This window comes from Cynara cardunculus (genome assembly GCF_001531365.2).
Source record: "Cynara cardunculus var. scolymus isolate 2C chromosome LG 5, CcrdV1, whole genome shotgun sequence".
NCBI lineage: Eukaryota > Viridiplantae > Streptophyta > Magnoliopsida > Asterales > Asteraceae > Cynara > Cynara cardunculus.
In genome coordinates this window covers 7,175,285-7,195,271 of record NC_037532.1, presented here as the reverse complement: position 1 = coordinate 7,195,271, position 19,987 = coordinate 7,175,285, and the positions used below count along the sequence as shown (strand labels likewise).

At 35.9% G+C, this 19,987-nt stretch overlaps 2 protein-coding genes across 3 annotated transcripts; one reads left to right on the top strand and one right to left on the bottom strand.

Annotated features, from left to right (window-relative positions):
- Positions 1-2,373: 2,373 nt before the first annotated feature.
- On the bottom strand, positions 2,374-10,576 carry LOC112512569 (transcription initiation factor IIB-2). 2 transcript variants are annotated; one of them, XM_025118604.1, is made up of 7 exons: positions 10,064-10,576; positions 6,780-6,804; positions 5,797-5,926; positions 5,577-5,707; positions 5,366-5,454; positions 4,517-4,593; positions 2,374-2,735 (listed from the first exon to the last, which is right to left on the bottom strand). In XM_025118604.1, exons 1-7 carry the CDS (start codon positions 10,414-10,416, stop codon positions 2,602-2,604), a joined length of 939 nt encoding a protein of 312 aa, XP_024974372.1. In that variant the 5' UTR covers positions 10,417-10,576; the 3' UTR covers positions 2,374-2,601. The 2 variants fall into 2 exon arrangements, with proteins under 2 accessions (XP_024974372.1, XP_024974373.1); XM_025118605.1 differs by lacking the exon at positions 2,374-2,735 and adding an exon at positions 3,723-3,805.
- Positions 10,577-15,562: 4,986 nt separating this feature from the next.
- LOC112512733 (EGF domain-specific O-linked N-acetylglucosamine transferase-like) lies at positions 15,563-17,529 on the top strand. The gene is made up of 3 exons (XM_025118847.1): positions 15,563-15,736; positions 15,851-15,919; positions 16,122-17,529. Exon 3 carries the CDS (start codon positions 16,169-16,171, stop codon positions 17,345-17,347), a length of 1,179 nt encoding a protein of 392 aa, XP_024974615.1. The 5' UTR covers positions 15,563-15,736; positions 15,851-15,919; positions 16,122-16,168; the 3' UTR covers positions 17,348-17,529.
- The last annotated feature ends 2,458 nt before the right edge of the window (positions 17,530-19,987 follow it).

Sequence of the window (19,987 nt, the reverse complement as noted above, 5' to 3'; positions counted from 1 at the left end):
TTTTAATCTATTTACGTATGTTTAATTTATTAATATTGAAAAAGAAAAAATTACAGGTGATAAGATAATTTAATGCATCATTTGTGAAAAATCGAAAAATTATCATGAAATCGATGGAAATTGGTCTTAATGATTGAACCACAAAGAAGATTGTACGAACTACGAACATCAACTTCAAGAATTTTTAAACGGACAAGGACGTAACTTTATTTGTGTTAAATTGTGGTGTTATTATGTTAAGTTGTATTCATAATTTCTTAATAAAAAATCTTACGTGACGCTAAATTTTTTTAGGAAATTACCGTAGCGGATGGTTATGGCATATACAACTTATACAGTAACAGTCTATTGGCATATACAGTTTATACAGTAAGAGTCTATCTACATAAAATATGTTTTTGGTAAAAACCAAAAAGAAGCATATTACATATACCCATTTACATTTTTTCATAACCCAACCACCTATGAACAAAAAGCCTACTATCACTGCAACAAAATCAGGTTTATAGGACACTCCCAATTTCTAAACGTCCTAATAGACCTTTTCATAAGACTTAGTTTATAGGACCAAAAAAATAAAGTGTTATATTTAAAGATGTTGTAATAAGTTTATATAACGTTTTTTGACGTCGTAATAAGTTTTTTAGGACACTTTTGATATAAAGCGTCGCATGAAGGAGTTTAACTTGGTAAACTACCTACCACTCATGCAACAACAAGGAGGTAGTTCGATGCAAATGGAACCAGTCGAGAACATGGGTGAAACGACTCCGGTGAGTCCCGTGACTTAAGTCGTTGGCTAAGTCGCCTAACCCATTGTGTTTTGAGAATTTGGTTTTTCCTTCGTGTCATTTTAGGATCAATTATTTGTTGATATTTGTGTTTTTGGTGAGTTTAGAAGTGTTTCTAAGGTTTGGTAAATTTCTGGGTTGATCAAGGTTGTGCAGGCCGAACCTGTACTATCCAGTGACTTGGGCGACCATAGTCACGACCAAGCGTAAGTCACTGTGGTGTGACTTTTCGACTTTTCCTTCGTGTCATTTCAGGGTCTTTCGGGCTATCATTTACATGCCTTAAGAGATTTTTTAGAGATAAAGTATAGTCTCTCTCTCTAGATTTTTTGTTTCATGCTTCCCTTACTCAGATCCAAGCTTTTGGTTTTTAACTCTCGTATCGGTTGAAGTTTATATCATCGTATATCGTATCAAGGTGAGTTTTCTTTTAAGTTTTAACCATTTTGAACTGAAATGTATATGTCATCAAATGATTCTTATTTCGATGTTATGCCGTATTGGTATGTTTGAATATATCGTTAGCTGTGATGCAGTATTTTGATACATATTGTTAGATATTAACACATGTGATTTGGTAAGTGATATTTGGGTCAAGGGACTTACACAACAGAAGCTCATGTGTGTGTATGTTTGAGGCTGTAATAGTCCCATGCACGACAACTTTAGCCCATGAATGCGTTTCATGTAGTACCACTACCAATATTGATTGTTGATCTTATCGGAGCGTGTATTTTTAGAAAAACGACTGTTGTGCCTAGTTGACTGAGAGAGAAGTAGTGCTTTTGAGCCTACTTTATGACTAACTAATTTTAAGGTTTTATAATAAAATAATTTTACTAGATTATTTGACAGGATTTCCTTGCTCAATTTTATGATCCAACACTCATTTTGTTTTCAAAAATGTGCATTTCAGAGCAACATCCTTTAGACGGTCTCCTACAAACGTGCACAGACCAACTCAATCTCCACACACTCAATTTATCCTTTATTAGGTCAACTCCAACCTCATTTGAAATTACATCTAACATGATCCAACCACAAGTCCACTTAAGCATCCTCGTTTCTGCAACTTTGAACTTCCTCTCAACGGCCTTCTTTATCGTCCAACATTCTAACCGGTACAACATAGTTGATTAAATGCATGAATTTAATGAAAACAAATAAACCAATTATAAGGGTAAAATGACCATTTACATCGTTCAGACGCTATACCAGAACAATGAACAAACTTAGCCTAATTCATACAAAAGTTAACAAGACAACCCCCTAAAACTTAACAAAAACATAAAGGTAAGAGTGGACCAACCGTATGAATGAGTTATAACTGGTCTTTTATCGTTTAGATATTTTGAGCTATGCACCGGTTAAGGGACCAAATGTCGGTTACAGTTTTTGACAATGACCGATTTTTCCCCATCTCTACAATGATAATAGTTTTAATAATGAAAGCATGATGCTTTCAAATAGTTATCAATCAATATATATCTCATAATTGTGAAAGCATGTGTATGTATGTATGTATGTATATATATATATATATATAGAGAGAGAGAGAGAGAGAGAGAGAGAGAGATGTATATAGGGCAGTATGTTAATAAAAGAAAAGAAAAAAGGAGAAGCATGTACAGCTTGCACATTTTTTGAATAAGGTCAGAAACAATGAACTAAATCCACTATTGCACTACATTTGTGAAAGGCCATGTTCTGTTGTTTTGTATAACCATCACAACATCAGAAGAAAAACAAGTCATAAAGGCCTGAAAACCACCTGTTTTGTTTTCTGCAGCATGCATACATCATATGCTCCTCAAGGGCTGCAAAGATTCTTGAGATCCTCTTCCTGGGCATACCAACTAGGTATTATTTTCACCAAATGAGGATAAAGATCCTTGTAAGAGTTTCTGATCGTCCCTTCCGCAACTCCAGTTGCAAGTGCTACATCTGCATCCACATTTCCCATTTTCAAAACTTCCCAAATTTATGAATAAATAAAACAAGTTTAGAATCAAAATGATCAAGGCAATGCACCATGGTTCCTATTAGTCTTTCCCCAAGGAGCAACCAGGGCTCACCCATTAGATGATCAGTGAATCAAATGTATTCTAATCAGTTGCAATCAGTGATTAGAATCCACAGATGAATTTGAATACACTGATTGCAATCCAGCTTTTCAAATTCTAATTTCTCTCTTCATGGAAACAGCCGCTCTACACTTTTGAGGTAGAGGTCAGGTCCCCATACATCTTACCCTTGCCAGACCCCACCTCCGGGTGGGATATATTGGGTTCGTTCGTTCGGTTTGGTCTATATGCACTAGATTGAACATTACCTGGAGCCTTGCAAATGCAGTTACTACAAAATGATGATCCTCGGCTAGTATTGTTGCACAGTTAGTACTTCCATTGCGTGAGATAGATAAGAAGGAAGTTTAGCTTGTCGTTCTGTTCCTATATGTTCCTATGTTTTCTATACTTGTGTTTTATTACTGTTCTCTAGTCTTAGTGGTTCGTTCCAAAGACCGGCCGTATTATTGCTTAGTTCCTTCTATTCAAATTCTTCCAACTTCTTTGACAAACCTTCTTAAGCACTCGGGTTCTCACTAAAATATTTTTGCAATTGCAAACACTTTTTCAGAAGCCAAAGGTCTTCATGTAAACAGTCTCTCCACTCCCTAGGATAGGGACAGGTATGCGTACATTCCACTAAGACCCTAGTCCCAAGTGGGATGATGCTACTGAAGTTCTACAGTGTGTTTACAGGACTTCACTTTTTGCATAAATTTGAATCTGGCTTTTGGTCTAAACATTCAAAATATTTTCAACAATATTTAACAATAGACTAAATAAAAATTATTGTAAAGAATTATTTTCTACATAAATGCAACCATACAGTCAGTAGTGCTAAGGGTTTATGCACTATCTACATACCACTTGCATCATCCAAATCAATCAAAAGAATTTGAATCCCTGATCACTTGTCTAGATTTGAAACGGTCACGTTCCCCTCCCCGCCTTGCATAGCATAATGGAGTGTAGGTTAACACGAACAATAACCCCACCCCCAAACAAAAATTTCTCTTTTTTTGCAAAACACAATCACCACTTTGTATGTTCAGCTATCATTACAAAACATTCTTTTATTAAATTATATCCCCAATCAAAAGATTGGTTTTATTTTGGGATGGAAGGAGTAACGATATGCGGGCTGAAATGCTGTCAGGGCACCCTTTGTCAGAACACGTTACACATTGGAGTCATTATGTAATAAGCATTACTTCAAGAATAGAACAATTAGGGGCCGTTTGGGAAATGCTTACCTAGGTAAGCGCTTACCAAGTCACATTACCTTACAGAATGAATATGGCAAGGACCAAGAATCTTACCAGTGAGAGCGAAGGCAAGGACCAAGAGTCTTACCCAGTAAGACCGAAGGCAAGGACCTAGAGTCTTACCCGGTAAGTGAGGGAGACGACTCTTACCATGGTTAGCGCTTACCGGGTAAATTGTTGCATACGATACCGTTTTGTTGGACCAAAATCTAACCCAATAAGTAAGTGATAGTGTTGATTTTTTTCCGGTAAGCACTTACCCGGGTAAGTGTTTGGTAAACGGCCCCTTAGTCTCTTTGCTAGGTATTAAAAAAGGAAAATACCAAAAAGATCGTCACATTTGAAGATCAACTAAAAACAGCCTCAATTATGAACTAGATATAACGAACTTTACCTTTGAGGGGTTTCTTATCATCAGAAAGTTGAGTTACAATGTAAATAACAGCCGCAGCAATAGAGATTGGGCTTCTCCTGAAAAAAAGATAGATAACAACGATTGTAGGACCAACAAGAAGAATCAAATGGCAATACAGAGACATATCAATGTATATAGCTACATATTGTTAAGCATGTTGGGTGAGCATGAGCACGACCAACCATTTACAGGTTTAGAAGATATAGATGATTTGCCTTCCAATAGTGTAAATTGATTTACCCAATTTAACATCAATGGCAGTGGCAGGTAAATCAACATAACATCAGATTTTGGGGTTTGTAGTTCTGAGTTCTTTTTTTCAAAATTAAGTTTCAATTTGGTTTCTGTAATTTGAGATCACATTTGATGATCATTTTGCAGGTTGGTTTTGTTTACATGAAGATGAACTATGAATTTGAACTCCCTCCTTACGGCATTTGAAGGGTAAAGTACAGATTTGTGATATCACTAAAGGCAAAATGATCAAAACCAACATTTTTGTACTGATCACAGATTGTACAAATTGTGCCCACTTTGCGTACATGTGATTGGCGATGATCACAGATTATGCAATTTGAATTGTACATATTGTGTTAGTTTTTTTGTACCTTATGCAACTTGAGCTGTGCATATGTTTTCACGTCACTTATTTCTTAATTTAAATCGGTTGGTGATGATTGGACAGGCACGTCATATGCCAAGGATTATTGTTAATTAGAATGAAGGTTGCAAATAGCCATGTTCAATCATTTAGTCAAAAGAAGATTAGAACTTCAATCAACAAACAGTATACGTCCCAAAAGATCAATCACTATTTTTGCCAATTACCTTATATCAAACTCTTCTGACTTTTGGACAGATTCCTGGGCAGCTTTAACAGTCTGATTGGTCATACCAAGATTGGAACAAAAACGCCTCTGTTGATTTCAGATTTGTGTAAATAGAACAGAAGCAGTAACCAGAAGAAATAGGAACTTGAAATAATATGAAATATATGTGTCGTGATATGCTTATATTAAACAAAATCAAACAAACTGACCATAAAATCACCAGCATGTATAGTACCCATCTCCACTGACTGACCCATCTCAAGCTCTAGTTGTTTCACAATGTATTCTTTTGCCCGGCCAATTTCCTTCTTTGTTGCTCCATTGGCAACCGAACAGATTTCTATTCGAACAAATGTTCAGGGAAATCTCATTCATATACAGAGATAGACCAGGAAGCCAATCCAAATGTTAATAGAGCAAGGTTTGTACCCTTTACAGTGCGTGGCTTATCTTCTTGACGACAAGCAATGTAAAGGCAAGCAGCCAAGATGGCATCCTGATTTCTTCCTCTACTGGATTTCTGATCTTCCACCTTCTTGAATATCTCATTAGCACGATCCTATTTAGTTACACAAAAGCAACAATCTTTAAAAAGTAATGAAAGAAATCATAAGAGGAGACATCATGCACCCACTAAACAACAAGTATGAATGGACTGAAATTTTGTGGACGTCTAATTGCAATAGAATAGGCATTGATTCTATCGCACAGGAAGACATCATTCTGATGTGTTCCCTGTATTTGGCAAATGTGCAAATGTTAGTAAATAGATACCTAAAGAAATTGAATATTAATTCATCTTTTTAATAGCCGGAATATCTAACATGTAGGTACATTCATCTAGTTATTAGAATGACCTAACCTCTGCCTAGAACAAAAGAAAAAATTGCTTTCACCTGCCATAAGTTCTAAATACAAGCTAGTAACACAAACAAATGGGTAAAAAACGAAGCTTGACCACTCAATCTCTTGACATGAAAAAAAAATCCTATTCAAAAGCTATTTTCTGCACATGCACCGCAGCGTCTTTCAAGAAAATTAAGGCACCTTTATGTGCTGCAAAATTCTCATATAAGCAACAAAAGCAAGAGATCCTATTTCAAAAAAATTATTTATTAACTACATTTTCATTTAAAAATAGAACACATAGGATAATGAACAAATTTGATGTCTCCTAGTTTCACACAGCCAGAAAATACCAATGATCATGAGTTTGCAGTTGCTTATGCATGCATAAACATTCCCAGGTGTTGCATAATCAATTACACAGAAATAACCTCTTTGCCAAATGCAAAGAAAGGATTGTGTACAGAAACTTCCCTCCCTAACCCTCGCAAAGCCAAGGAACCTTGGTGCACAGGGGTTCCTTTTTTGTAACCAATTGGCTATATATACTGTTGTGAATAGCATACCTTAATCGTTGCAACAAGGCCCAACCTGGATGAAAAATTAAATACATCAGATACAAACTCAGGCTACAAATAGAATTGTTGTCAATTTATGCAAAAGAACATTGAAACAAGAGATATCTGTGCTGAATGTTGGGGTAAAATCATGCAATACAGAAGCAGTGATGAAAATAAATATTAATTCACGAATCAAACTACATCAATGATTGGCATCTACTTTCTCAAATGATATGAACCTACAATTCCTAAAGCTATAGACAAGAATCAAATATCGAACGAAACAAAACTAACATACCAAAATTAGTTATGCATAGAACTCGTATTTTTGAAAGATGGTTTTATTTTATGAACTTCCATAGTTCTTGAAGCAGGGAGTACTATTAATCCATCTATTTGAATTTTTAACCAAGGTTTCTTGCCCATTATTGGGGCTTAACAAAGCCATTGTTCACAAACCAGTACCAAGTTACCAAACTTTGAGTTCGTAAGGTTACATCAGATAAGGAATCATTCAAGGATCCTATTGAATATCTACACTAGCACATACAATTTTCAATTACAAAAACCGTGTGTGCATTCTTCAGGTGAGTATCTACTTTCCACATCCATATCATATGCTTACAAGGATAAACTATGGCCTTGAATGGAAAAAGATAAAATCTTTATGATGAACATGAACTACATGAAGCTGAGGGGGTCATGGGTACATAAGTGTGGAGAACCACTTGGCCTAACTAGCTGYTTTCCTAGGAATGAATTAGCGGCTACTCCTTGCCATAAAGCTAAGAAAGAAGCCTACTGGTTGTGCTACACAACAGCTGCCTTCACATATGAATGGGGGTCTTTGACTGGAGAACAGGCGTTCAATTAMACAAACTGCTCTGAAAACCTTTATCTWGGATATCCAACCTTCACTCACGAGGCATTGATTGAATGCTAATATGTTATGAACTGAAATAAAATGCTAAACTTTACATCGAAACCACCCACCCCCTCTTCTCACACACACAAAAATAAGTGCTTWGGTATTAAAGGATCACAACTCAAGCATTGAAATTTCCTGTGTTTTGGGATTCCAAACACATGCCTGCCCCATGGCAGATGAAGTTGAATAGCTTGGCAGAAACAGATGATACCCAAGAGCTGAAAAGAAGTAACTTCTTAAGGTAGTGTTGCTTGGACAAATAGTTAAAGCACATTTACGGAAATGTCAGCTCTCATAGTGATTCAACACAAGGTTCTTATATAATGGTACTTACAAAAATGATGTCCCAAATGCACCAAGGCGCTAAAGCTTTTCTGAGGGAAATCTTTGAGACCTAAGACAGTTGTTTCAGTACTTATGTCCTTGGTGCACCAAGGCATGGCTTTGAAAGGATCGGAAGTGAAGTCTTTTGACACTTGGGACATTTATATCACAAAGGTATAACCTTATTAGTCCCTCCATCCCAAAATATGTTCCATGTAATTGGCAATAATTTTTAAGGTAGACCTATTTAGTATTACCTATAATCACCATTACATATTGTTAATGTTAACTTGGTCCATCAGATCCCTTACAAAATATGGCATCTTTCTTAGTTTACCCAATTCTCTTAATATCAAAGCCAATTACGCAAACTAGCAAAGTTGGCATGGCAAGATAAACAACTCGATAGAAAGTATCATCATTATGTTTCTGGAAAATAAAAATAAAGAAAAAGAATTGATATGAAAAACAAGTATCATCATTCTTATCATAGAGAACAATATAGAAACTTTTGTGAAAATACATCATTTAAACTCTAAGCCCAACAGAAAAATATACAGATCTCCAACCTTTACTAAAACATGATCGCAAAAACAGTTATCGGGCAGTGGTCCTTCCTTCTGCCATAATTAGATAGTAAAAAAATTCTCATTTTCAATTAATATAACAAATGTTGATAAAAATGAATACAATCAAACGCACTACTCATCAGAAACAAGCGACAACCATATAACTCACTCCCAAAGGATCCTTTTCAAGAAAAATAGACGTCAGGACAACTAAGCTTTCAGGCCAAACTATTTATGGTGGACCAGAACACATAGAAAATGATAACGATTGCAGGAGATAGGAATAGTAATGAAGGGCAAACTAGACCTCACATCTGTATCATGCACCTTCAAAGACCATCAAATATGGTACACAAACCAACCAGGGAAACAGAGTCACATGTCCCAATAACTTCCAGACTCTTAACAAAATAAGCTTCATCACCGATAAGTCCACAGCCTAACCTATTTTCATCTTATTCCAGTCTCTAGACTGCAAACTAACATACCTCTTATCAGTCTTAACAAAATATAATCAACAACCCTCCGTGTTCCATTGAAGAACCTTAACGAAAATTCCTTTACCTCAAATATCCAGGGTTTATTCAGCTGTCGACCTTTGATTATTAACTGCAGTGCACCATAACTAACTTACACTTTCATCTAAAGTTAGCCTGATCCTAGCAGTAAAGTACTCTCATACCCCACCAATATAGCCTTACAAGAATTTGCAGCACGTCTGTTTTTATGGTGCATAGTTGCCAAGATGAAAATTTTCCCAACAAATCATCTGACCAAACATAATTATAATCAGGAATCATGCACATCATAGACATGCACCTGATAAGGAATCAGCACCACATAAACATAAATTCACAATGGTATAAGGGCGATGCAGTGGAAACTATCTTTGAATCCCCAACACAAGTAATTGACAGAATTGGAGGACATAGTACAAACAAGCAGACCATAAAACTCTCTCAATTAGAAAGACTAGAGGAACAGACACCTTAGACCATCTCCAACCCATTACACCATTTTGGTGTTAAAAAATGATGTAAACACCAATTCTTCTCCAACCTATTACACCAGATGTTGTGTAGACAATAGTTCTTCTCCTTACTGGAAACATATATATATATATATATATATATATATATATATATATATATATAAATCCTTACCTACCCTTAAAATCTTAATAAAATCAAAGCAACAGAACCGCAATTAATACACGTACGGGAAACCTAGTGGCTTCTACATAAAAATCTAACGAAGTTTATGCATCAAAGCTAAGGTGTTATAACAATAAAAGTCTCATCTTACCCTAGCATCTCTGAATCCTGATCGTACTTTACAATACACTATTACCATCCCATATCTCATTCCCCCAAATTTTTAACGTTCTTGGGAGCAAAATATAGCCCTAAATCATCACAATTTTACGCAGAAGTATACAGAAAAATTATGATAATTGATAAGACCCTCACCTATCAGACATGGTTGCAATCGTTTTAAACGCCATGATCAACGACCGATCCGGATTCGACCCCCGATTCTGCCAACGCCCCAAAGACGATGACAGGAAATCGCTGGTGACGCCATTAGGTTTGGAAATCACGGTCGACAAGCCGCCATCGTTAAGGAGCACATTGGTAGGTCCACCGACACGGACAGGATCATTATCCCCTGACTCGTTAGCGAAGGTACGCCACTCGGACGTCTCGTCGATCGAGTGGGACTCAAGGACGAGTCCACACTCCGAACAGACCGTGTCTCCGGCGGAGTGGTCGAACACCACCTCCGTGCTCTTCCTGCAGTCCGAACAGTATGCATCTGCCATTTTTATCGGATTAAATTGATCTTTTTTGTATGATTTGTATGTTATTATCTGTGTATCTGATGTGGGGATTTGGATTTTGTGGATGGAGGTTCAGATCACGTATGTTCTTGGAATTTCTCTCTGCGATTTGTGGGAGCCGCCGAAGGTGAAGTAACGGAGAAAACTGGGAAGGGCAGGCAGGGATTTTATCATTGTAGGATCAAAATATATATATATATATATATATATATATATATATATATTAAAACAATTATTAAATATCCAAATTATTTAACGTAATATAATAAAAACATGTGAACCAAAATTATTTTCTTAAATATTTTAAAAAAAAATTATTAGTAGATATAAAAAAACATTTATCAATTTATCATAAGTTAGAAGGGTTTAACTTCTTCAAAACCTTTTTATTATCGGTTTGGCACCGGTATAAATTGTTTATCCAAACACTCAAAAATGCTTATTACCGATGTCACATCGAAATAAGTCAATAAGTTGTTTTTATAAGCAATTCCAAACACCCCTAAAACAAAACCACCTAAATATGATTGAAAAAATGCTATATTTTATCAAAATAAAATCATAGCATAGTTTATGGTTTTTTATTTACTCGTTTTAATAAATTATACGACATGGATTGTGTTCATAGTTAAGTTATAATATGGATAGGAGGTGTAGATTGCATGCTTAAATAAGCAAATTTCTTTTGTATCGCATAAAGTGGGGGGTCAAGGGGATCATGCCCCCTGTGGGCTCTAGGGGCGATGTTCTTGCAGGGTTTAGAGAACGATTTTTAGAATCATAAAGATAAGTCTTAAGTTAAGAAGGTTGCATCTGAACTTCAAAAGGCAATAATTCTTTAATTTTTGGATTATGATAAGTTCGATTTGATGCAATCTTTTCTCGTTATTAACTGGTAGTTAGTTATCTGGTAACTGTTACGATTTACAAATAACTACCTTTCCAGTCAAAATTAATCATCGATGAACTTATATGAGCAGTACCGATCAACGATCTCAACTTTGAACATACGAAAATCACAACAGGACATGTGTTTTACCTCAATTTTTGCCCAAAATCTCGATTACGAGTTTGGACTATCCCAAAATGAATTTCGTTATACCTAGGGCTGTATAAAACTATAAATGGTCAGAATATTACATTAGGAAAATGTAGCGTACATGATCTATATTATAATCCGAATCTTTATCAATTAATATATCATCCAAACCGTATTTTAACATTTTCTTTAATTATTTTTGACAAATGAACTTGTTTCATATTATTTGGATTTATCCCGTTAATCAACTCAAATGAAAACCGTACTGATTAGAGAATAGCTTCCACCATCTATGCGAATGAAAGTTCTAGTTAATTAGTTCGGGTTTTATTGAATACTAAATTTCGTTTGAATATTGCTGATTTTGAAAAATATACCTTCAAAAAATATGTCCAAATATAAGCTTTTATATAAATATTTTCTTAAATTATAGACTATTTAATATACATTTTGAACCCATTAAACATCCAACATATTCTTTTAAGAGTTGTTTGTTTACCTCTAAATGGCTCAATTAAGAGGCAGTCTATGATTCGATCAGATGTGAATCTTGTTTGACAAAATTATATAACTTTTAAGTCATTCCAAAATCTTTGAATCCCTCGTTTTCCACTTTTCTAGGGATTAACTGTGCTGTTTACGGGCATCTCATTTCCGCGATTACCACTGTTTCATCATTGCTTGTGTTCTTTATCTCATATATGGGAGGAAGTGAAATGAAATGGTAGTTGTTAAGGTACGTTGTGTCAGTACTTACTGCTCTGTTTTCAAGATGTATGATCTATTTATGTATTCTGCAAACGAGACTATCTATTGTCGTTACTTGTTTTTTAAGAAAGAAAATAAAATTGCAGTGATCATCTTTCCTGCTTACTTTGATGATTCACTACGTCATGCAACAAAGCATTCAAAACTATTTGTGGTTATGGATGTTTTGCACTTACTTAATGAACTTAGAGCATCTACAATTGATTGTGTGTCAGACGAGAAGGCTACATTCATCGATGAAATAAAAATGTGCTTATCATTTGGTTCGGGTGGTGGTACATTTGATGTCTTCCTTCTCACCGTTGAAAAGAAAGCTTTAGTTTAAACTTGTCGGTGGTGACACTCATTTAGGTGTGGAGGATTTTGGTAATCGAACAGGGGGGGGAACACCTTATTGCAGAATTCAATAGGAAATATAAGCAAGACATTAATATGGACCCGAGGGCATTTGGGACGTTGAGGGTTGCGTGAAAAAAGTCTTGGATGTTTCTGAACAAGCAACGACTGTGCTTTTTAAATATGATACATACATTTATTAATTTAGAATTACCATTAAATAATAATATTTTACTATGCACTGAATCAAGCAGATATTTAAAATGAAGCAAATAGTTAAAATGATAATTCTTTTATCATTTTAACTGTTCATTAAAACACTTACTAAATTGTCAGGTGTGGTATATACAATCTTCTCTCAAAAAGAGACAGTAAGTGCAGTGACAAGCAGGCGATAGAATGTTAACGAGATAGGTTATCACTTCTCATTCTACAACAACTAATACATAATCTTTTGAGGGGATGTTTGGTTGGAGTATTAGAGGGTGGAAATGAGAATGACAATGAAATTGTTTGATATTATTTATACTATATTATAAAGCATTTGACAGAACCTCTTAAAAACCATTTTTTATACATACAGTATTGTTTATTGATGCAAATTACTTAAAATTCAAGATTACAAGTAAATATGCATAAGTACAACTTATTAAAACTCTATGTTTGAATTCATATAACTAACTGTAGATAAACATAATCAAATATTGGATAAACATTTTATTTTTAAATATAAAAAATCAAAAATATAATTAGGATAATTATTGTGTTCTAACATAATACTTAATTATTATCTTTATAAAAATTATATTGTTAAATCAAAAGTAAATTACTTCCCTATTATACTTAAATTAAATTATAATAAAAAAATTGAATTAATAAATTACACAACAAAACAAGAAATTTTAAATAGTTAATTTGATACTAATATCGATACATATATATATATTTTTAATTTTAAGATATTTTCTAATTTATATTTTATTTAAAAATAAAAATATTATCGTTTTTCTCAAAACCGTATTATAACATCGACAAAGGGCATAATAAAACGAAACATTAAAATTAAGATGTATTTCACTGTATTACACAAGTATCCTTCTATTATAATATCACGAGTCCTTTTTCATTCTTATCATCATTACTTAATATGAACCAAATGCACTCTCAATTATCTCAACTATTTATTTATTTTAGATCCAATCATTCTATAATTAAGAACTGTTTCCCAAACATTTATTGAATAAGTCTTTACGGGCAAAAGTTATCACTCTTATTTACTATATCAATAACATTTTTTATCATCAAAATAGATTGTTGATAAGTATTAACAGGATAAAAATCTCTTAAGTTATCAGGTAAAATTCCCAGTCATCTGATAAGATGCTTGATTAAAATAATACTTGTTTCCATGGCTTGAGGTGGTATCTTACGCGGTTTCCGGTAGAGCGTGGAACCACGCGCGTTAGGAACTCCATCAAGTATGAGTGATATGACCCCTGGATACAGCCAGGCCTATCACTAGTAGCAGCCTAACTCGGTTAGGATGTGATTCCTTATGTTTTCAATTATACCCCTCAATTAATGTATATATACCATTTTCATCCCAATACTTGCAAAGAATATCACTTTCACCCCAAATGTGCCTACATAAATGAAGTATCAAATTCATTATTTCACTTCTACAACCTTGGAAGGTAAAAGACACAATAATTACCAAAATAACCTCAAAACGAAATTAGTTATGAAGGTTTTGTGATTCTTTTTGTTTTTGTATTTATCGTTTACATCGATCATAAAAAAAACCAAATTAAACTCACACATCTTTATCATATTTGATGATGTTTGAACTCTTGATCTCCTATGAGAATAATGACTCATATACCACTATATCAAAGACCCTTTGATATGCAGTTGTGTCGTTGCATGTATTAAATAACTCCACTAACCCCATTAAAAGTTATAATACAATTTATTTTGTAGGATACATAAAGAGATAATTTGATTGGTAATAAATAACTCCACAAATCGTTATCATGTAGACATATCTGATTTGATCTCAATAAAATGTGCAACTTAGATTAGAAAAAAATCAAATCTTAGTTAAATGGCCAGTTTTAGAACTATTCCACATGTAAAAGCTGAAACGAACCCAATGTATGAGATGTAGTGGCACAAACCATCACTTCGTTCCTCCATTGTAAAGTACAAAGAAATCAGGGTTATGAAAGGTGTCATCATATTATAATGTTGGGTGCCACCGTATATATCTAAAACTACGACAATAACACAAATTTGTCTTGGTAGAGTTGGTTTGGACGACTTTTCTCCCACCCCAGATCCAGGTTCAAATATCGTTTCAATGATTCCTAGTTTTTAGTTGTTAAATTCAGATCTATTATGTTTCCGATTTTTTTTTTTACAATAATAGACTTGAATACAAAAACCTCACATACAAAAAGTAAAAAACTAACCAACAGATTAATGATGATTTTCTGAAAATATCCATAATTTCATTTCTTATAGTTAAATAGTGCCAACACTTGAAAAAATTCTTAGGTCCGCTTCCATGTGCAAGAATACGATTGTACGGAGAAGTTGCATTCAAGATGCATTTTCTCCAATTGATAATGTTTGATAGTACAGGGACTGTAAGTTGTACCTAATAGGAATGTAGGGGCTTAATTGAAAAGTTCCATTCTCTTCCTCTTTAATCACACGCATCGTTGACCGTCAGAAAAGCTTCACACACCAAACCCTGATTTGACCATCTCCCCCCCCCCCCCAACCAAAAAACAGAGTTCTGGGAAGAAACTAATAACCCCATAGATTCTCTCTTTATAAAACCCTCAAAATTAAGCTTGTTGTATGTATTTCGACTCCATTCTCTGCGTTTCAACTACATCTCTCTCTCTCTCTCTCTCTCTCTCTCTATATATATATATATATCTTGATTTTAAAGGACAAAAATGGTGGATCATCAGAGGCATACGCAATTAAGAAAAGGTGTGAATGTTACAGTGATACATGTAGACGATGAAAATGGATGTGTAAGCATCAAGAGATCAAGACCTAAACTTCTTTTCTTCCTCACCTTTTGCTCTCTTCTCTCTTGTTGCTTGCTTCTCGTCTCTTCTCCTTCCTCCAACTTCCCTCTTCTCTGTAAGTCTCTCTCTCTCTCTCTATATATATATATATGTATATGTATATGTATATATGTTTAAAGTTTGCATCTTTTTATGATTTCTGATGTTTATCTTGTTTATGGTTACACAGATGCATATGAGGGTGAAGATGAAACTCTTTCTGATTCAAAAGCTCCCCTTTGTTCATCTGTCTCAAATGGTTAGTTCTTCCTCTCTCTTGTTCTTAGGGGGTGTTTGGGATGATCACTGGTTTGGTCTCCAAGTTAAGCAAAGATTTGACTGTATTTTTATTATAATTTATGGGGATGTAGGGTTCTTGATCTTGGTGCTGTTTGTATGTTGGTTTGAATAACTTTTTTGGGAATTTGTGTTTGATTATTTTCTTGGATTTTGATTTGCAGGAACAATTTGCTGTGATAGAAGCAGCATTCGATCGGATGTATGTATCATGAAAGGAGATATAAGAACAAGTTCTCCTTCCTTCTCGGTCTTTCTGTACACTTCCGATCACATCTCCGGTGATCTTGTCGCCGGAGAAGAACTCCAGCACCAAAAGATTAAACCCTACACTCGAAAATGGGAGCCATCCACCATGGCCACCATTGATGAACTCACTCTCATATCCAAGAAACTCAATTCCACAACAGACAACCGCCATCGATGTGATGTATATCACCATGTTCCGGCGGTTTTCTTCTCCACCGGTGGCTTCACCGGCAACGTTTATCATGAATTCAACGATGGTTTGATACCTCTTTACATCACATCTCAGAAATTCAACAAGAAGGTTGTGTTTGTGATTCTTGAATATCATGATTGGTGGGTTATGAAATATGGCGATGTGATTTCTCAACTTTCCGATTATGAAGTGATCGATTTCAATGGAGATAACCGAACCCATTGCTTCTCGGAAGCCATAGTCGGTTTACGAATCCACGATGAACTTGCCATCAATTCTTCATCGATGCCTGATAACAAAATGATTGAAGATTTCCACAATGTTCTTGACGCAGCGTATTCGCCACGAATTAACGATCTAGTTCAAGAAGAACCGCTAGAAATCCACGAACCCGAAAAGCCAAAGCTCGTGATCATCTCACGGAACGGGTCTCGGGCCATTATGAACCAAGATTTACTTGCGAAAATGGCAGAAAAGATCGGGTTCACCGTGGAAATTCTCCGGCCCGATAAAACAACCGAGTTGGCGAAGATATACCGATCGCTCAACTCGAGTGACGTCATGATCGGCGTCCATGGTGCGGCAATGACTCACTTCCTGTTCATGAAGCAGGGATCCGTGTTCATCCAAGTTGTACCTCTTGGTACAAACTGGGCCGCAGAGACGTATTACGGTGGGCCTGCGAAGAAACTCGGTTTACGGTACATCGGGTACGAAATCCTACCACAAGAGAGCTCGCTGTACAACGAATACGAGAGCAATGACGTTGTCTTAACGAACCCGGATAGCGTAAACGATCGAGGATGGGAATTCACGAAAAAGATTTACCTCGACCGTCAAAAAGTGAGATTAAATCTTGCGAGATTTAGGAAGCATTTGGTTCGATCGCATTTCTATATCATGGCAAAGAGAAACCAGGTCCAAGTTCAAGCCCGACATCGGGCCTGAACCGAAAAGGTTCAAGTGTTGTTTGAACCCTTTCGAGAACATTAAAAATTTAAGAGGTGATGATATAGGGGAGATTATAAGATGCAGTTTAGAAAGTTGTAGAAATTTAGGGTATATTTATGATAATTCTTTAATTTGTAATTTTTTTATACTGAAAAATATACTTTTGACTATTGTGTGGATATGGGGTTGTACCTTGTGCATGGTTATTTGTACATTTGTTTTAAGTTGTATGGTTGTACACGTGAATTAATTTTTTGGTTTTTGTGCGTTTATTATTTATTGTTTTGTTCGTCTAAGGGGCTGTTTCATTAAGAGCCAACCTCTTAATCGGTAAGAGGTAAGGAGTGTTTGGCAAAAAAAATCAAGCCTTTTAATGGTTATATAACCCTCTTAACCATTTTGCATCCAATGGTTCACTCAACCATTCAGACTTCTATTTTTCCAAGATTACTCTTCCCACCCCTTCTTCCCAACCCTCTCTTCACGCACGTCGCTCCGTCTCCGGTAGCCGGTAGCCTCCACCATCTCCGTCCCCGTCTCCGGCAGCCTCCACCATCTCCGTCCCCGTCTCCGGCAGCCTCCACCATCTCCGTCCCCGTCTCCGGNAGCCTCCACCATCTCCGTCCCCGTCTCCGGCAGCCTCCACCATCTCCGTCCCCGTCTCCGGCAGCCTCCACCATCTCCGTCCCCGTCTCCGGTAGTGACCGGAAAATAGTCTGTGACTCTCGCCGATGACCGAAAAATAGCCTGTGAGACTCTCGCCGGTTGTCGCTCAATCGGTGATGGTCAATGGTATCTTCGATTGTGAGACTCCACAGCTTCCACAGCTTCCGTCTCCAGTAGCCTCCACCATCTCCGTCCCCGTCTTCGGTTGTCGCTCGATCGGTGATAGCCTGTGAGACTCCACAGCTTCCATCGCCGGCGACCTTCCACGGCTTCGATGGTCGCCAGTCCCTTAACAGTAGCACATCTTCGACTAGGTTTTCTTCCATTAGGTTTTCTTTCTTCAATTTTTAGTCGTTAGGTAAACCATAATGAAACTGGATGATCACTAAAAAAACAAAGAGGGTTAAAATAGTAATTTGCTTTTATTCAGAAAACAGTTACCAAACAACATTATTTCATTCAGCACTTAACCATTCTGACCCTCTTAACCATTCTGACCACTTAGYCATTCTGCACCAAACCATTCAGCAACTGCCAAACAGCCCCTAAGATAATATAACAAAACGTAAAACCGAGTATGCATAATACGTAGAGAAGGATATAAAAGGAATTCTAAAAACTTAAATTAATTATTAATTTTAAATATTAATGTAATAATATGTAAATCTATTTATATAAACGGACATAGATTTGAGATCTCGTGAGACCGACTTGTTTTTGTGAGACTGTTTTTTATACTTAAAATTTTATAGTAAAACACTGTGAAGGTAACTTTCAGTCTTCACATGTAAAAAAATAGTCTCATGGGTCTCATAAAAACAGACTGGTCTCATGTAGTGATGGCCAAAAACCGGTCCCGGGCCGGTTCCAAGATTTCTAGTAACCGGCCATAACTGGTCAAGCTTTATTGTAACCGGTTATGGGCCACCTGTCCCGGTCATTAAAAAAATAATATTTTATTTTTATTTTTTTAATGATATATATTTTTAATACACTATAAAATTTGTAATTGGGTCACTTAAATTCACTTTTAAAAAAATGCATTTTATTATAATTAAAATTACATTGTCTTACAAAATATAGCGAGAAACCGATAATTATGAATGTTTTTTTTGCGTTTTTTACGAATCGAGAACTTGATATGTAAATCCCTCAACCAAGACACTTGTATATAGTGTTTAAAAAGCAAAAAAATACAAAAAAGGGGCCAAAAAACGGCTACATTTTTGTAAAAAAATAGTTACATTCTTTAAAAATCGGGTCGGGCCGGGCCCGCGAAGCACCCCAAATCCATAACCGGTCCCATATTTCGGTCCTATAACCAGTCCCATATTTCGGCCCTATAACCGGTCCCATATTTCGGTACTATAACCGATCCCATATTTCGGCCCTATAACCGGTCCCATATTTCGGTCCTATAACTGGTCCTTAGAGATGGCCAAAAACCGGTCCCGGGTCGGGCCGGTCCCAATCGGTCATAACCTTTCTCATAACCGGCCATAACCGATCCCGGTCCCGGTTGAAAATGATAGGACCAGTCAAGGTACTTCATAACCGGTTATGGGCCGCCGGTCCTGGTCCCGGTCCCAACTGGTCCTTGTATTAAAAAATAAGATTTTTTTTTGATTTTTTTAATGATATATATTTTTAATACATTATAAAATTTACAATTTGGTCACTCAAATATACTTTAAAAATGCGTTTTAATATAATTAAAATTACGTTTTTTTATAAAAATACATTATAAAATTATTTAAAAATACATTTATTTATAAATTTATTTGAATTTTCGGGCCAGGCCGGGCCGGTCCATAGTCGGTCCCATAACCGGTCCCGGTCCCACGAAACGACCAAAAACTTCAATCGGTCCCGGTTTTCGGTTCCATAACCGATCCTTACCGGTCCCGAGCCGGGCCTTTGTCAGTCCCGGGCCGATTTGACCATCTCTACCGGTCCTTACCAATCCCGGAC

Coding starts and splice junctions, on each gene's coding strand:
- LOC112512569 (XM_025118604.1), bottom strand. CDS start 10,416: ATGGCAGATGCATACTGTTCGGACTGCAGGAAGAGCACGGAGGTGGTG. Junction 5,927..6,779: donor GCCTTGTTGCAACGATTAAG/GTATGCTATTCA, acceptor GTAACTAAATAG/GATCGTGCTAATGAGATATT. Junction 5,708..5,796: donor TAAGCCACGCACTGTAAAGG/GTACAAACCTTG, acceptor TTGTTCGAATAG/AAATCTGTTCGGTTGCCAAT.
- LOC112512733 (XM_025118847.1), top strand. CDS start 16,169: ATGAAAGGAGATATAAGAACAAGTTCTCCTTCCTTCTCGGTCTTTCTG.